The sequence below is a fragment of the Sinohyriopsis cumingii genome, unplaced genomic scaffold (assembly GCF_028554795.1).
Source record: "Sinohyriopsis cumingii isolate HCF-2022 unplaced genomic scaffold, ASM2855479v2 utg001180l, whole genome shotgun sequence".
NCBI classification, from domain to species: domain Eukaryota; kingdom Metazoa; phylum Mollusca; class Bivalvia; order Unionida; family Unionidae; genus Sinohyriopsis; species Sinohyriopsis cumingii.
In genome coordinates this window covers 100,590-120,041 of record NW_028315969.1, presented here as the reverse complement: position 1 = coordinate 120,041, position 19,452 = coordinate 100,590, and the positions used below count along the sequence as shown (strand labels likewise).

At 34.0% G+C, this 19,452-nt stretch overlaps 1 protein-coding gene across 11 annotated transcripts in view; it reads right to left on the bottom strand.

Annotated features, from left to right (window-relative positions):
- LOC149772737 (rap guanine nucleotide exchange factor 6-like) overlaps positions 1-19,452 on the bottom strand; it is a 314,757-nt gene that overhangs the window by 235,153 nt on the left and 60,152 nt on the right. For all 11 annotated transcript variants that reach the window (XM_089947349.1, XM_089947357.1, XM_089947356.1 and 8 more), the window contains one exon: positions 14,326-14,409. In XM_089947349.1, the coding sequence (XP_089803475.1) occupies positions 14,326-14,409 (84 nt within the window). The remainder of the gene's footprint in view (positions 1-14,325; positions 14,410-19,452) is intronic.

Below are 19,452 nucleotides of genomic sequence, written 5' to 3'. Positions count from 1 at the left end.
CAAACTATAATGAATCTGTGACACCATGGTTTCAAATTCAAGAAACCCATCTGTTTTCTTGGAAACATGTCATGTACAGTTACTATAAATAGAAAATAAGGAAACTGCTCAGCATACATTGCCAAATGGTCACAAAAATAAAAAATATAAGATTAGTAGACGGCAGTCTATGATGGATAAAGGAGCAGGAGCCAATAGACACATGACACAAGCCTCGAACTGTACTCATTATTCTGTTTCATGTGCTCCTGACATTGCTAGATATAATCTTTGATCTGTACTTGGATATATGTCCTTTTTTAAATTAACTAACTGGGTACCCTATAGCTAATTTTATTACCTGGAAAATTATGAATATTTGGGTATTAGAGTATCCAGGTAACCATTACAGCTTTATATGAACCTGTGCTGATTAAAATGGCAAAACCACTCTTCTGGCAGAATTTTTGACTGAAATCAAGAAAGATGGAAAACTGATTTGATAACCTTGCCATTTGTCAAGAAAATAACTTGGAGATGAAGTTTCTGATCATGGGTGGAACACCAAACATGATCCTTATCCTAGCCAACAATGTGAAAGGTGTTGGCAAACTGCAAATAAAACAGGAACCTATCTCCTTTAACCTGGTCTTGTCCAAGTGTAAGGATTTTTCCAATATATTGCAATATACATCACAACACACTAGGCCATCACAAAACGCTGACAAAACATGCAACTACTAGGAGATGGGATTTCATCAAGTCTAAGGTATTTTTTTCTGAGTGGGGGCCAACGCTCACCCAGGATGCCATTTCATCCTGCACAATCTTCTGATGTCCCTGACAAAACACTGTCATGTACTGCAATAGGTGACAATATGAACATTTTGGCAAACCCAACTCAAATATGTATTGTCAATAAAATTGTTCTTCGCAAGCACAGCAATCAAAGCATTCTTCATTTTCCATTTGCAAAAATCAACTTGGTGGTAAAATCTAATTAACTACATCATCTATTACTACATTGTTATAAAGCTAACTATGAGGTAGATCTCCAGTTTGCAGGCAAGCTGCAAAAACAATCGCATGCATATACGAGTGACTAAAATAAAGTCATCTTTCTCCAGCCAAATACCCAAATCAAGTCCAATCTTGTTCGGCCAACCTCTGTTTATGAAAATGAAACTTTTATTAAATAATGGCAATATGAGAAATATATGCTACATAAAATAAAATTAAACTGAAAGATCTGTTTAATTTTAAAGGAACAACTTGCATAAATTAACAAGGATTGGCTGTCTGGAACACTTGGCCCTTTAGACAGTAATTTTAACAAGTGTTTGAAAGGAGACTCCACAAAACCTAGTTCTGTGTTCAAGCAATTTACAACTGATTAAAATAAAAACAAAGGCAACTAATTAGGTTATTTTATGATTGGTAGCTGCAACATGTTTCAGCTCCCATTCATTTGATACAGATTCAATTATATGCTGCCAGTTCCCTAAAGAAAGAACAAATACAGACTCATAAATAGAAAACTAGGTAATTAAGAAAGGAGACTTTCCTCTTAGACATCACTTACAGAAGTTGTTTTTATCCTTTGTGGCGCCTCAATGTCCTGAACACCATCTTGGTCAGAAAAGACCACAGAAGAACCATCACTCTCTGCCTTTTATATTCTTGTTGAAGATTTGAGGAATTTATTTTCTAAAAACTCCTAAGGTACCGTAATGTTTAAAATGCTTTAAGTCTTCGTAAATATAAAGTTTTCTGTTCAAGAAAACAAAATTCTTGCACACTGCTGTGAACACAAGTCCGAAATACAAATGTGAAAGGCCTAGAATGATGTCTATCAAAACTTATCACCAGCAGTTAACAGCCTACCTTCATGAAACAGAATGTCTGTTCCATAACAAGGCTATTATAGTATATATGTGCATATAAATTGGATCTAACTTGATATGGATCAAACTACAAATTGCTCAGATCTATATTAGCTATCACATAATGCACTGGCAGATCCATATCTATGCAATCTGGTTAGGAAAAAGTTTGTATAACAAACAACACACACCTGCCTGCACATTATGCAAAAACAGATCATGGTATATGTTTGCAGCTGCACCCGACTTGTAATTATAGGTTACTGCATTTGTATGGGTAAATATGAACGAGTTATTTGGATGGAAATACTGCACGACCTTAAGAGTGCAGTATATCCATCCAACAAAACGAGTACATATTTTCCCATACAAATGCAGTAACCTTTTTATTATATGTTCATCTTCTTATTCTACCTAAGACTTAATTATATAAACAAAATACACAAGTAACTAAATGTATGCTATATTCCAAACTAAATACACATGTGCAGATTCATCATTACACAACATTATTAATGTGCACAAAACTCTGCCCAGATAAATTTGAATTTAGTTGCATGCTAGACCTAACTTTCGGAGAAAAAAATGGTGTTTTGGTTAATTTAAAATTGAAATTTGGAGTCATACTGTGAATGAATGTGCACGGCAACAACTTTTCCATTTGATGTGGAATGAATAGATTTTGATATTTTTGTTGATTCTATGAAATGTCGTGATTATGGACTGAATTTATCTGCCAATTCTACATGAAATACATTGGACTGAAGCAGCGAGGGAGAAGCGTTTTGACATCTGCAAATGTGTTTCTGTTGTCATGAATGTTTGAAATCATAATGTGTGAAAAATATGAAGTCTTTCAGCAGTAATTATCAAAAAGATGCTATGGAATATAACATTTCTTTCTTTTTGAGTGCAGTAAGGAGGATGTAACTGCACTTGGAATATAGTCGAAATTACAATACAAGTTCGAAATGTGTAATCAATCTTGAGAACCCATGTTATTGCTCATGTATTTCAGATTTGCAGAACTAAGAAAGTACATTTTGAGGAAAATTCTGGATGTAAAGCTAAGTATATTTGTTGCCATTCTTATTACCAGCTAAAGAAGACAGTATAGGCCTTGTCACTTAAATGTTAGTTGTAGGTACCCAGCAATTTTATGAAATCTGGTGTCTATCTCCTGCCTAAATCCGAAACATTGTATCAAAAATGTTAACATGGAATGTAGCAAAGCAGCTGGTATGTGGCAGTCCATGAAACATCTGCTTTAGTTCATTCAGAAACAAATGTAATCAACCAAAACATAAACCGCCTACTATGTTAGTGTACATGTTTACAAAATCAAAAGTGCTGGCCATCTGTGTCCATTGTTTGTTTAATAATAGAAAGTAGTTCCTTTATGAGTGCAATATGAAGTTGCATGTGAGTTCAATATCGTAAGATACTGAATGATTCTGACAATGCAACATTAACAGATAAAAAAATAAGCATATAATAAGTAAGTCTATACAGCATCCTTCCCTGCTTGTGTGGAGAACTAGAAAATGTTCACAAACATTAACCAAATTGTGCCAAAATAAATCCCTGAATCAAATATTTACAAGCAATGAGCTGTACTAAAGCCACAAAGTATACTCATGGATGTGTTAACATTTATCAAATGTCAATATTTACTATCAACAACATGGTGATGCCTGAATGTTACCCAAACAAATGCCTGCAAGTGACAGGAACATTAGAATAATGTAAATGCATAAAAAAGTCATAAATGTTCTGAAACAGCACTTTTCCTGATTTGATGAGGAATAAACCAACACCCCCATGCATGATTAATGTCCTTGATTAACATATTCACTTTTGAAAACAAATGGTATTTAAAAAATAAATGGAGGGTAACAAAACAAAAAAAAGCAAACTACATTATGAAAGCACTTGCCATTTTTTTTTACATCTGTTTCAATAAGTCCTCCCAAACTTGACCTCCATTAAGAAGTCACCTGTGACCTGCTACCAATAGTGCTTGTACTTTTTTTTTACCTCTGTAAGTTACACGCAGTGGTATCAGTTTCTAAAAATAGCCAGCAGCCCACTTTCAGACAAGGAGAACGGGTATAATGGAGATCAGTGATCTATTCTGTGTTACCCTTCTTACTGAGATCCATGAAACAGGCACTAAATTTGTTCCTCTGACTACTGATGTTCATTCCAATATTTAGTTACAGTGGTTGTTAAGCATTTATATTCCATATTTCAACAAGAAATGTATACATTGGGGGGGGGGATTATTATTATATTACCATTTTCTGAGTCTGATGTGTAAATCGGTAACAATGTTAAGAAAAGAGAAGAGAAAATTTATGTTTAATTCAATGTCTGTCTTGCATACAAATCATTCTGAATCACAATTTAGATCATATAGTGCTAAATTATGTTCATTAGAGTTATTGTATTGACAAGAGCAGCACTGGTTGATTATATTTATACTACATGCATAATATATTTCCTATATTTCCATAATTAAAAGAAAGATAGAATTACATTTGTCTGAAAATATAATTGCATGCATGTATTGATGGAAACAGCAACACAAAAACTGCTGTCCCTAATGATGACAGCCACCCTTGAAATGATACACATTTTATACAAAAAAAAGAAAAATAAATGAAAGGGAAGGAAAATAAATATAATTGAATATTAATGGTTTCAACACATTCATTTGGGACACACACACACAAATACACACATATTCCTTTAAAGTGTACATACAAGACTTTTACTAAACATAAAACATAAAAGGCTGACAAAGAATAAAATGTACAAAATTAATACTGTACACACTCATACATTTTTGGAGATCATATCAAAACATTACATTGTGAGGGAAGTGCCAATAAAAACAACTCTATTTTTTCATATATATTATGAATTACTATGTGTTACTAAGCATCTCTGTTTTGTCTGAAAACAATAAAGAATCAGCAGGGCACAGTGACATCATGGTCTATTTTTAACACAGGGTTAGTTTCAGTACAAACTCCATTACACTAATAACAAGTTACTCAAACCTGCGCATAATTGCAAACTTGGAATGAGGTCCAATGGTGGCTTATTTTATCATCAATTTAAATATGTAGATGCAAAATATAACAAGTTCATACCAAGAAAACAGTGTTATTAAAATTCTACCTCTTAAATGGAATGTGAAACATCCGAATATCTGTTATGTATATTCTTTTTAAGTCATCACAATATGACAAGTTGATAACCATGTTAAAACTGCATTAACCGATTCGGCCCCAATCCCGTCTGTAGGTGTGATGAGGCTGTACCCTACTTCCGAGCCCTGCAGCATCAAGGTCATTTAAGATACACCAAAGTGGGTGGTATTAAAAAAAAGCAGGCAGATATAGCTCGAAAATGATACCAAATAATCTGGAAGTTCAAGTTGCACTGCAAAATACAGAGGGAAAAACCTCATTTTTTGGACCTGTTTTTTTTTCCATGCAAAATTCACTTGAGGTCGGAATGCGATTTTGTGTCTGGATTTGAGACCTTTTGGCCTCAGATCAAAGGCATACCAGTCTTAACTGCACACAGACAGGTGATTCTTTGCAAAAACTAGGATAAGGTGTGCATCTGGAATAAATTGCAGTCTCCATACCAAAATGATGGGTTCATTAAGCAACAAAAAAAAAAGAACTCCAACTTTTACCCTTCTGCTCATGCGCAAGCAAAATAACCAATGGAAAATGATGTTTCTGATACAACTAGGCATTAGTCTCATGGAAAATCAGCTGAAAGCCAATGTATTACGATGTATTCAGAAACAGCCCCCCAAATGTCTTTCCTACGCACATTTCAGGCAAAAACGACAAAAGCCTCTGGAGCCAAATGAGTTTATGCATTTTTCATATTTTCAACTATCTGAAACTCTACAGAAAACTATGCACTGACCAACTCTGTGCCAAAAATCTATTAGATAATTTATAACTGATTTGATCTTCTGTATATGCTTCAAGATTAGTTACCTGTAACATTCTAAGGAATGGTCAACAAGCTTAATCTGGAACATGTTATCAGAGTTAGCATTTTTTGAACTACTGCCAAACATTCTGAAGGGTGAAATTTTACTCTGCAATCCATATGCTAAATGTGTCTTAAAAATTAGTGTGTCTTTCATGTACAAACTTGTGCACCTTTTACACAACATATAGATGATATATTCTTTTTCAAAATCATTGTTTTTCATGATCATAAAATCTGGCAAAAGTGCCAGACAGTTAGGTCTCTTACAACAACAAAAGATGTCTCTTACTGACTACTACTGCTTACATTAAGTGCTAAGTACACAACTATATATGTCATGTTTAGTAAGGTAACAAGACCATCATTCTTGAACCAAATGGGTTTTCAAGTACACCTAATGCATTTAGCAAAAGGATTTTATCCTGTTATCACCAAAAAGTATATAGTGGATCAGTAGTGCCAACTCCATGAAAATATAATACAAACGTTTCAGAAGGAATATATACTTTCTCTGATTCCAGTTCCCTCCATCATGAAATTTAATTCAATAATGTAAAAAATATCACTTCTGAGGTGGAAATCTTGCTCAAAATTGGCAAGCTGTATAAATGAAAATTTTACATTGTATGTAAGATGCCGTCATAACAAAACATAGTATCAATGGCTACTAACTTTGTATCAAAAGTGGTGTACAGTCCAGCCTGTCTTGCAACAGTGGCCCTAGAGCTGACCATTACAGTGTATATAAAGTTGACTGCTACACAGAGATGACCAACAAATCCAGGTTTGGCAATACAATGAACAGTATACCAATAACAATATACCAGCCTGCAGCCTCAGGATGTAGAATAGGTCCTGTAAACTGAAAGAAGCGACTCATGGAAGCAAACATTTGGCCCTGGGATGTTAACCTGTGATATTCCAGCTGGAAAGTTCTTGAACGTTTTTACAAGTGTGGCTTACATCAAAAATTTGACTTTGTATTTAAAGGATTTTAGCCTATTTGAATTTATCTTTAGTTTTGTACAACTTTTGGGACAACTAAATTTGCTCAGTCCCATATAGCCAGGATTGTGCTGTGATATTAAAAACTATACACGTGAGCTGGAACTGTATTTTTAAAAACATTCCCATTCCCCATATTCTAAAAGTTAAAGTCAGTCCCTCCCACTGTGTGAGACGTGTCATGGTTTATCAGTATATGATACCTTTAACACATTAACCCCTGGAGGTTTTTGTCGTTTTTGTCTGAAATTCAAGTAGGAAAACATTTTGAAAGTTTATTCTGAATACATCCAAAAACACCAACTTCCAGGTGATCTTCTAATAATATACTACCTAGTTGCATTACTGGCTATTTGGCTGGCGCATGAGCAGAAGGGTAAAAGTTGGAGTTCTTTTTTTTTGCTTAACGGACCCATTATTTTTGTATGGAGACCACTCTTTATTGCAATGCCCATCTTATCCTACTTTTTGCAAAGGTTCATCTGTCTGTTTGCAGTTCATACCAGTTTGCCTTAGATCTGAGACCAAAAAGCCTAAAATCCGGACACAAAACAAATCAGATTCCGACCAAAGGCGAATTTTGGGTAGAAAAAAAATCAGGCCCAAAAAATGAGGTTTTCCCTCTGTATTTTGTAATGGAACAAGAAATTCCACATTATTTGTTATCATTGTAGAGCCACATCTGTCTACTTTTCAATAATACCACCCACTTTAGTGTATCGTACATGACCTTGACGCTACAGAGCTCAGCAGTAGGCTACTACCTCCTGCCACTTAAACTCATCACATGGGGTTAATGTGTAAAAACAAAACATGTTAAGCTTAGGCAAAATTAATTATAAAAAAGATACAGTGTGACCCCGCAAAAGCATGCTCTGTAATAACACTCATTCAGATATAACATGATTGGGGTGTGGTTCCCGAAAGTTCAGATACATATATTTTACAAGTACACGAAAATAATTTTTTTCTTTCATAAAATACGAAAAGTAATGTGTAAAAAGTATATTATCATATTGGGGATGAGATTGCATGTCAATTCTAAAATAAGATGACCGTGGCATGGCTCCTGAAATTTCATATAATTGTATTTTTCTCGCACACAGCAAAATATTTTTTCTTCTTAACAGTATGAAAAATAACATGTAAAAAGTTTATTCAGGGAACACACTGAGCTTCATCAATGTTGCGAATTGTAATTTTTATTCTTTAATGGTGATAAAATATACCATCTGCTGATTTTTTCCAACATTGTTGGTAGTTTTAACTTGTATATACAATCTTCGTTGGGAGTGGAGAAATTCAGAGGCTCCATGAAAGGAATCTGTAAACTTGATATAAAATGCACTGGAATCTATCTATTGTTACAGAAACAATCTTTGCTTTTTGTTTTGTTTTGTTGGCAGAGAGTTTACATTTCTGGTAACAGAGATCAACCAGACAAGGCACTATCTCATAATGGATCTCTTTTGGACAAAATGGTGTTGGCAACTTGATAGTAATTAATATATTTATTTCGACTGACCTTTGTACGAGGATGGTTAAGTAAAATTCTTCCTTTTTCACTCATAGAATTGAATGTCAGAACACACATTTTCTGTAGTAATCCCTGACAGAACAGAACTATTGTGTATTCATCATTTGTTGACCTTTCTTAAAATTTCTGATGCATGCATGGAAGGCAGCATCACTTTGCTACCAGAAGTGTGAAAAAAAAAAGCTGAGACCTACTTGTTGGACTATCCAACTGTCATGCTACTGGGACTAGCTACAATCAACCAATCTTTAAAGCAGGGAATCAAGCAAATGATGGCTAATTTCCTTTTTGTTTTCAAATGTACCCAGAAAAAAAATAGTTTTGCTGAAACTTCAAAGAAAACTGATTAACTCTGAAGCACTGATTGTTCTGTATACATACTAAACAAATACAAATAATCAGTTTCAATCAATGTTCTGGAATTATTTGATGTTGCCACCACAATAAGAAATGGGTTTGGTTCTCCAAAGCTGTCTTTTAGTGGTAACTTCAATAATACATGCACCTTTCATAAATGAAAGCTGACTTCAGTCTTCAATAAAAACAAATAACCTTTCATCAAAGTAAGTCAGCACTAAACTTAAATAAAAGCAATGGAATCTGATGGATTATTGCATTTTCCAAAGTGACTGGAACACATTTATCATGCTGTGAAAGTTTCCAATCTATTTGTTAAAACGTTTTCATTTCCCTATGAATAGCCTCCTCCTCTGGGTAGCCTTGGCAAGATGACAGCTGTCTCCAGCAAAATCTAGTTTAAGTACATGTACCATGTAAAAAACTATAGCCATATATATGCTACTGGCATAGTGAATTGTTTAATTGCAATCAGATATAGATCAAATGAGGACTACCATTATATATATCCATTAAAAATAAAATGGCTTTTAAAGTCTTGGTATAAAGCAATTTGATATACCAATACTATTGGTATATCAAATTGTGATCGCCCATGGCGCAATAATACGCATATATAAACATTCTTGGAACTGTGCTGTTGGGTCTATTCCTATAGATCAATGATGAATTTCCACTCATTAATCATTACTGACACTGACATATGAAAATAATGATAAAAAGTAATTACAATTTAACATAGTACGCAATTTAATCGCAATCCTTTCTTTTTTCTGTTTCTCCCTCCCCTCTCATGCACAAGGATCAAAATATGCAGAAATCTGGAGTGAGAGAGAAAAAGAAATAGGGCTGGATAAAAACCCTGAAACTGAAATTGTACCAAGTAACCTACATAATCATTCTTCATAACAGTATGTTTACACTTCCCTTGGGACCCCTCTCAAGTGCTTATATAATCAATGATACAAAGTTGCAATTGCTGGTGGACACAGATGGGTAAATGTCTTGGTTACAGGGCACACATATATAAAGTATTTAGGGCTTTGTTGATGTTGTTGTTTCTTAAATCTATTATAAGGTTCTAAAACCGATATAATTATTTAAAATTCAAAAATTACAGACTAATTAAAGCCCAAAAAATCACTTGATATCTCTCAAAAATTAAATATAAAATGGATTTACCCCCCCCACCAAAAAAAAAAACAACAACAAATAAACATATAAATGTAATATGCCGTTAAACACTAATGCATTTGCATGTGTTTGCCAAATACCAAACAGGGGGTAGGGGTAAGAAAGGGGCCTTGGTATAGCGCTCATTACGAGCACTAACGCAAATGCAGGCTAAGACCTCGTTCCCACCCTGATCTCCTTGGAGGTGGCTAATATATCGTTAAACATTTATTAGTCTGCATGTGTTTATATATAAATATCAAACAATCCTTAGGGAATATTCTCCTTACCTTTAAATATACAAAAGCACAGGGTATCTGTATGGGGAAAGTAAAAGGTAATGACGTAATGGGGCTATATCACATGGCGTCACGCGAAGTGGAAAGGCCATTAAAACAGGCTAAGAAAAACACCCCATATGGAACACTAGTACATGTAAAACACAAAAACAAACACAACACCTCTACTTATTTCTAACTCTCGGTCTCTCTTAACTATACAGCTCCCGTACTGTATAGTTGACAAATTAAAATTGGAATTTTGGCCACAAAAATAAAAGACGGGGCCAAAACTTGAGTTGGGTGAAATACAACAAATAAATAAAGTATGGACCCTCACTGGAGCACAGCCTGCCTCATTTCAAAATTATGCGATGAGCAACACATATAAGCACGCACATAAAACACTAGGTTTTTTTTCTATTGAAAATAGTACACCGCTCAGTTGCCCTTTCAAAAATGATTAATAAAGTATAACATAAAAAAAATAAAAAAAAATAAAACTAGTACTAAGGCAAACTGGGGAAATTTGACTGATATACTATCTCAACACGGAAACTTATATAGCATTCACACACATAGCAATACACATATAGCAAACACGAGACTAAGGAGACCTTTAGCAAAGGTCACAAACACGAACTAGGGGAGCGAATTCGAGCTAGGTGAAAGAAACTTGGCTCGGATGAACACCCCTATAGATAACACGAGGAAATATAAATACCCCATCAAAAATTTAAAATAATTAAATTTTTTATTGAAAATTCTTTTTATAAAAATAAAACAAGCAACATACCTGGGGGATACACTTACACATAAAACACTTTTCACTTTTTTTTGGAAATGGGGGAGCATCTGTTTGGTGCCCAAAAAAAATAAAAAAAATAAAAATCAATTAGTATTAATTAAGTACAAAATTATCCAAATGCCACGCACCCCCCCCCACACACTCTCTCTGTTGACCATCGTATCAAGATAATGGCGAAAATCCATGAAAAGACGAGATTAGAGGATTTCACTTGTGTAATACCATAATGTCACTGGGCCTATGATGAATGATGGTAAATGTTAAGACAAAAAAGACCAAAAGGAGAGAGAGAGAGAGAAACAAATTTATGGTTAGTAGTAATGTTAATTAAAGCAGAATAATGACTTAGATCAACTTTGAATACATTAAAATATTTTAATTACTTCTTGTTGGTTCGTCGTTTTGCTTAGATTATATTCCACGCTAATTTCCTTGTGCCTGTATGTCAATGCATTGATGAGCATTCAGTATTATCTTTCATGTATAAATTATAAGTGTAACTTATATTGATTTAATTAATGTGAATAAAAATAGAAACTTAAAAATGAAAACAATCAACTTATCAATTTAAAAAGGTGATTGTGAATAGGCACAACAAGACAGAACTACATTCTGAAGCGGACACACTCGGCAGGGATGTGAGTTCATTCACCCAGTCAATACACCATTGCCTCTCATCAATCTCTGTTCAAATGGCAAATATATGTATCTGTATGTGATATAAATAAAATATATGTACAGTATGTATGCTGCTGTATCAATGACTCGTATAAATTTTTCATTAAAAGGAAACTCTACAAGCCTTGTTTCCTGTTAATGAAAAATGTATACAGCTTGTGGTATATCATTGATACAGTATATATACTATATATATGTGTGTGTTATTTTTGTTTTTAAATGGGATGTGACTCATGGATTAATTTTATAACATGTGATCTATACTACAATTCATGGATTTATTATTATTATATACATGTAAAATATTTAACGGATTATGGACTCTACTGAACAAATGTAAGTTGTTAATATGCAGGTGTATTTCAGACTAGTTTTTGTTCATTTATCATAACCATATAATTTTGCGCCCAGCCATTTTTAACATACATGCATTATTTTCTTCAGCTAACTGACTTGGTTGGTTATAACACGGTTCAGTCTATAACATGGTCAGGTTATATGTACCCCAACCACCACGTTAAAACGGGGTCACACTGTACTAACAACAATAACTTTTACTATCATCCCTCCAAGATTTATTTGGGGACCTGTTCTGATAAAACTTCACTATCAAACTTTAACAGAAATGCCCACTACTTAGGTGTTATGTATTTTTGAGGTATTATGTTAGTTTGTTGTCAATTGTCAATTCAATTCATTTTTGATACCAGAAGAGTGGAATTACTCTTGATGGGTGACATTCTAAAGTATAGTTTTCTTAAAGGAAAAATTATCTTTTAACAGTAATTAGTTTTAAAGGAACCGGTTAATCAAGGAAGAATGATAATGCACTAACACTTAGCAGTAAATCCCAAAAAGAAACAGACATACTTTCTGGTACATCTAATAATTATGCACATAAAAGTTTGTTTATGGTCGCAACTTATTACATCTGCTTTAAATGTGTATATATTAAATTTTAAAAACAAATGGCATACACAAATTTTCGGTAAAAACTGTCCAGCAAGACCAAATAGAATCTCAGGATTTCTAGTAAATACATACGCAGAAAATTGGAACACACTTATATGTCTTCGTAACTCTGCTATTGATGGACCCAAGCCCGGGTGTAAAAGGATGAGGGTTGGGCTTGGGGCTAGCAACCTGACCCTGTAAAACTCAACTTGCTATAAAAACGCCAACAGAAGAAAAACTAGAAACTGAAAGCCTGAGGGAGGAAGGGTCTTCTTCCACAAAGACAAGACCAAGATCCTCAAGATCAATTACGCCAGTAACACCTGGCAGCACGACCTTGAGGCGTACATCACTAAGATGGGTCACACCACCTGGAGTCAGCTTGAAGGGATGGCACAGGACAGAAGCCTCTGGCGATCTTTTGTGGGCAGCCTATACCCCGGCAGGGGTGATGGGCAAAACTAACTAACTATATGTCTTCTTGATTTTATGGTAATAACCAAAGATTCAGAATGTGGTATTTTTCTTATGAAAAACATAGTAAGAAAATCAAACTTTCTTTACAGAAACCAAGACTACTACAAAATACTAGCATATTCTGGAGGTCAGAAAGTTTCTTTTGTAATTTCTAGTGGATCTCTTTCTAAGTTGTATTGGTACTTCCAGGGGTAAAGGAACCAGTATATTTAACCACTGCAAAACCCACAAAATATATATATATACCATATAGGATACACTCAAATCTAATTTCAGTCCATGTGCAAAATGCACACTCAGATCTGCCATAGCAAAGTGCACTGGTTCCATGCAGTTTATTACGAATAATCAGAAGAAACAAACAACATGTACATGTATCCTGATATGTCTGCACATTTTAGGTGATATTAGATCTGTTTTGTTTGCAGTTGGACTAAACTTATAAGTACATACAGTACCTCTCTTCTGCATGTTCTGCAGATTATTTTAACTTCAATGATACTCAAGCAAATACAAAGAAAAAAAAGTAATTTCATTATTACCAGGAAATAAATGCCTAACATTCAGCTGCAAAATATGTTGGTTGAGTTCCATATCGTTAGCCATGTCACAGTAAAAATCAAGATAAAAGTCTTCACCACAGTCGTAATGTATCTATGATATCAAAGCACATCTACAAGTCACAAGGGATGAACTAGCATCTTTCTGCTTTACAATAACCATTAAACATGTCAAATTAATATCCTTCCTTTGGTACAAGCATGCTAGAAAATATCAAATTCCTTTTTATGGTCGTCAATTTGCATCTTACATTAAGTCTAAACATATTTTTATTATACCCAAACTTTTAGACATCAAAGGAATGTACTATTGATAGTATTTGTGACCTATATGCCATACAACTGTCAACCATTTTTATGGACTGCAAGAGAAGATATCAGCTATGTTAAGATGCTGATGCAAAATGACTGAAAATGATACCATTTTCATCTATATGTCAGTAGCTATGACAATGTAAGACTGCATCTCAGAACTAGACAGCCCACCTTACATTCAGCAAAGTAAATAGGTTAATATAGGGTTTGTATACATGGATGGACAAGTACATGAATGCCAAAGTGATTGAGATGTCAGGCTGCCACCAAGGCGGGCTCAACAAAAATGACCTACCTGCTCCTAGGTAAGAACATGGACCCTTCTATAAAGACTGACCCTGACAGAAGGATGTACCAGCATGTGCTCAACTCACTTTGGCTGTGAATAAAAGTAAAGATGAAAAATTAAAAATTGGTGCAATCAAAAACAAATGTTAAAAACTTATGACCTGTATGCTAAATTTTGAATTTATCATTGCTTGTTTTTTGAGGATGATGCATTACTGGACATAAACTTACCTGCAGCTCCTTAAAGTCCCTCTTCCCTGCTTTCTGATCATTACTGAACAGAGAAAACAGTTTATTTTCGCATCTTTCTAACAGTTATCTACAGTGCTCCTCAGAAAGTATCCATACATCCACTCAATGCAGTCATCACTCTGTCCTGCTACTCTCAGCGAGATCACATTAGTTTTACAATCAGAGAACACTGTCTAACAAATTCCACACAGTAAATAAGCAATCATTTAATGTTCAAATGAATAAAAAACTGACAAAAAATGAAATCTGTATGAATTAATGAACGATCCAATGAATGTATTGCTGAACATAAACAAGAAAATTCCAGCAACTGATGCAACCCCTTTCCAAAAAATTATGAGATAAGAAGCTGATAATAAAAATCTACTTAAATTATATCTATACTAAGCTTGAAATCCAACAATAATAATTAGGGGACTTATTGAAAACAAAAAGTGTATGGGTCTAACATTCAGAGGCCATAACTCTGCTAAATCATGATACAGTTCATATGCCAAAAAATCAAACTAATGTAATGTGTCATCAACATAAAGTATTGTACTGAAAGAAAACTGAGGAGTCTAATAATACGAGACATAACTCTGGTAAATGATACATTTTAAACATGTATCCAAGCAGCACTGACAATCAAACTCAGCCAAGTTTTCATTAATATGAAGTTGCTGGCTCAAGTTGTTTAAAATCCCTTTTGGGATTCAGACAATCATGTGCAGAAACAAAAGTGTATGGGTCTGAAAATCACAGCCATAGCTCTACTAAATGAAAAATACTGACAATTGAGCTCATCAAGTTTCTGTGCATAAATGAATGCAAATGGGACCAACAACCTAAAGTTCCAATAAATCATGACAAAGAATGTTGATAATCATCCTTATTCAACATCTTGTCAAATGAAATTGTCTACAAAAACTAGGTGAAATTCATTTATAAATAATGGAGTTGCGAGGAAAATAAAAATGGTGAATCTATCAATCACTGGCTAAATGATGATGATAAAGAATGCTGAGACCTAATTCTGTTATGGCCTCATCAAGATACCAATAAAATCTGCCTGAAACTTGATAATTAAGGATCTTACCATGCAGAAACAAAAGCAGGTTTGTCTGACAATTAGGTATTCTTTAGAACTACACAATGCTAACAATTAAACTCAACTTATGTTTCACGAATATAATTCACCACACCAAATTTGGTTGTTGTTGTTACAGGGTTTAACGCCATTTTTCAGTACATGATAGGCTATACCTGGTGGCCAGTATAACTGGTGGAGGAAGAACCCAGGAAAACACCGGAAGGAACCAGTGGCCCATGAGAAGCTACTGGCAAGCTTTCTCATGTACCCACATTGGCAGAGCCAGAGACTCAAACCCATGCAGACGGAGGTGAGATGGCAGTGATCTGTAGTGGTGAGTTCGACAGACCAACTCAGCCACTTCGGGCCCCTACCAAATTTGGTTGAAATCAAATAATAATCAAGGGATTTATGTCACATAAAAGAAAGTGTGTAGGTCTTACAATAGGAAGCTCAATAACAATGTAGGATCCTGACAGATGAACACGCTGCATACCAAATTTGGGGAGTTATTTTGCAAAAATGGAAATAGGTGGATCTTAAATTCAGGGATATAAATCTGTTAAACAGAATATGGACAACTTAACTCAGCAAAGGTGTCATTAATATCAAACAGCATACCAAATTTAGTAGAAATAGAAAACAATGAATGGATATTTGTCAAGGAAAGAAAGTGGGTCGGTCTAAAAATAATGGGCTATTCCTAAATGATGACACAAACGGCTGAAAGTCTAACTCAGTTAAAGACTTGCTAATATCAAATTGCCAGTTGGATGAAATCCAATAAAATTAAAGAACTTAATGTGTGGAAATATGATCAAGTGAATCTGACAATCATGGACTATATGATGCATAATGTTGAGAATCAAACGCAGCAAAGTTCTTGTTTCTTGTATTCTAAAATTAATTTTGCTGTTTTAAATTCTTTTCTTTTTTTGCATGGGGAAGTACTCTGCATATCTCAAAACCTATGATACAAAACAGTGATCATATATTACTTCCCTTGCTTTCAAATAAAAGTTAGCAAATAATTGTATCCACTGTACCACATATATATATTTTCAATATGATATTGTTAGAATTAAATTTCTTGACATTCAACATATATTATAAGCAATAATCTAACATACCAGATCAGAAAAACCACCTCTAGAGTGGTAACAAGCTCAGCCAATCAGATGCAGTAACACCTCACTAATGTGTGGATATTTCTCACAATTAAATCCATCCAAAATTTTACAATATAAGCTAATATTGGCAGCATGATCAAGATATTTGGCATACAAATTGTTCACAAGCTGAACCAATCAGATGCAAGATCACCCCATTAGATAAAAGTTTCACTGAAGGACTCCAGTCCAACATACCTATCCGACCTCACCCATGTGTACACACCAGCAAGATGCATATGCTCCTCTTCTGACAATCGTATACTCATTATTCACACTATGAAAACAAAGTCATATGGACAATGTTCTTTTGCAGGGTCCAGCAACATGGAATGAATTGTTCACTGAACTTAGACACAAAGACACAGTGATCCCATTCAAGAGTGTTCTTAAAACTCACCTATTTCAACTGCAAGAACAAACTTAAATACCTAATAAGGTTTCCTACCTTAAATATTTTCAGCATGTTTTTATGTTTTCTAATTTCAAGGTGGGTTTTTTTGTTGTAATCACATCATTATATATATTTTTTTTAATGTTATATGTGTTGTCTAATGTTGTAAAGTACTTAGAGCTTGCTTCTAAAGATTAGGCGCTACACGAAGTCCTCATTATTATTAATATGAATGAGTATCACTCATAATCAACTCATCTGGAATCTTGTTGATCCAAGCTTTCATACCAAATCAGATCAAAACCTATTCTGCCATATTGTATCTAGATTGTTCACAAGCTCAACCAATCAGATGCAAAGGCCAGCTCATTAATTTGTGTGATGTCACTTATAAAACTGAATCCATCTGAGATCCTGATGATATAAGCTTCATACATGGTTTGATCAAAATCTGATTAAATATATGTCCTCTATACTAAAAATCATACAGGTCATGTAGGCATTTAACAACTATTTCAGTAATGGGTGTCACATTTTAGAATTTGATTCTACATACCTTTAAATGGCAATTATTCACTTTATTTAAGTCCTCATACATCCATATTCCTTTGGAAGGTCATTATTTACACACCCCAATATGGCAAAAATCAATCTTAATGTGCATATTTTTAGATGAGATCAAACTTAAGGTGTAATACAGTACAGTCTGGATTAAATGTCACACACTGTGATGTCACAATGAAAATAATTCATGCTGATGAACAAATTCATAATACCCTATATGGTGACAATTAGACTTGATCTATTCTTTTCCTGACAAAGTTTAGTACCCTGGCCACCATTGTCAAAGTCCAAAGCGATCAATACTTTTCATCTTTTTTATAACAGTTAAGATGTGTATCATTCAATAATCAGAACTGAATCGACTCTGTTTAAACAAATTAGCATTATATTCTAAAACAATTTAAATTTAAGATGAGTAAATGTGCATACATGACCAGTATAACGTTTACTATATAGTGCTTGCAAGTTTAAGCAATCAGTTACAAAACCACTTCATTAATATATGTAAATGTCACCCATTACTGAATGCATCAGAGATCTTTATGACATATGCTTACACACCATATCTAATCAAAAGTATGTCCTCTAAAGTATTCCCAAGTTTAACCAATCTAATGCTAGAACACCTCATTAATATGCATCAATGTCACTCATAATCAAACTCATTCTAGACAATGATCAAATAAATTTGCATACCAAGTTCAATCAAAATCTGAAATCTGATCACAAGCAAGTGTTAACAGAGAGACAGATGACTTGTATTGACAATGGATGCAGGGTATACCATAACTTCACTTGGCCTTTCAAAAGGACTGACACTAAACTGTCCCAAAGAATTTCCGGGAACACAAGACCTTTTCTTCTTTTCAACTGCTGAGTGTTCAAACCATTTCTGATATTTTTAAGAGATAACGCTTTCAAATTAGCCAATGTGACAGCCATAATGGATGTAAGGTTATTACCATTTTCATTTGCACAAACAAGACATCCTTTGAAGATTCCATATAAACTTACATACTGAATGTAAGATTGGCACCATTTTCATTTGCACAAACTAAACAACAAACATGAAGACTCCATGTAAACTTCAATCAAACAAGGTTCTCAATATGTTCGTTGAGGTAGCCATATTTGAGGCAGATCAGTACCATTTTCATTCAGGACTAACAAGATATCATAATCAGCCTTTTTTGATTTAGGAGATGTAGCAATAACAAAATTTTCAAGATGGCCCCCTGGCCAGTCCAAGCAATGACTGACTCCAATCATTTTAAATGGATCTGATATAATTTAAATTTACTAGTTTATCAATGATACCCTTATGAAATGTTTGATCCAGCATATAGAACATACAACATTTCAATCACTCGGGCAACTTGGTATATAGTGTTTATTTAATTTTAATATCAATTTTTCTAAACAGAAGGAAATTATTAACTGTAGATATAAAAATACTTGTTTTGTTCTTATCTGACAATTATACATGATGATATAAATGTAATGGGTACATAACGAAAGTTTCAAAAAAAATTTTTTTAAAGTATTGAAGCCAAAGTAGAAAATCTGATAATTAATAAGCATGCATAACTTTGCAAGAAGAGAAAGATTTTGTTATTTTGTTGTCTTCTAGCAAAATGTTATCTTCCAGTTTGTCAGGATGTTTGTTCTTCCACCTAGATCGCC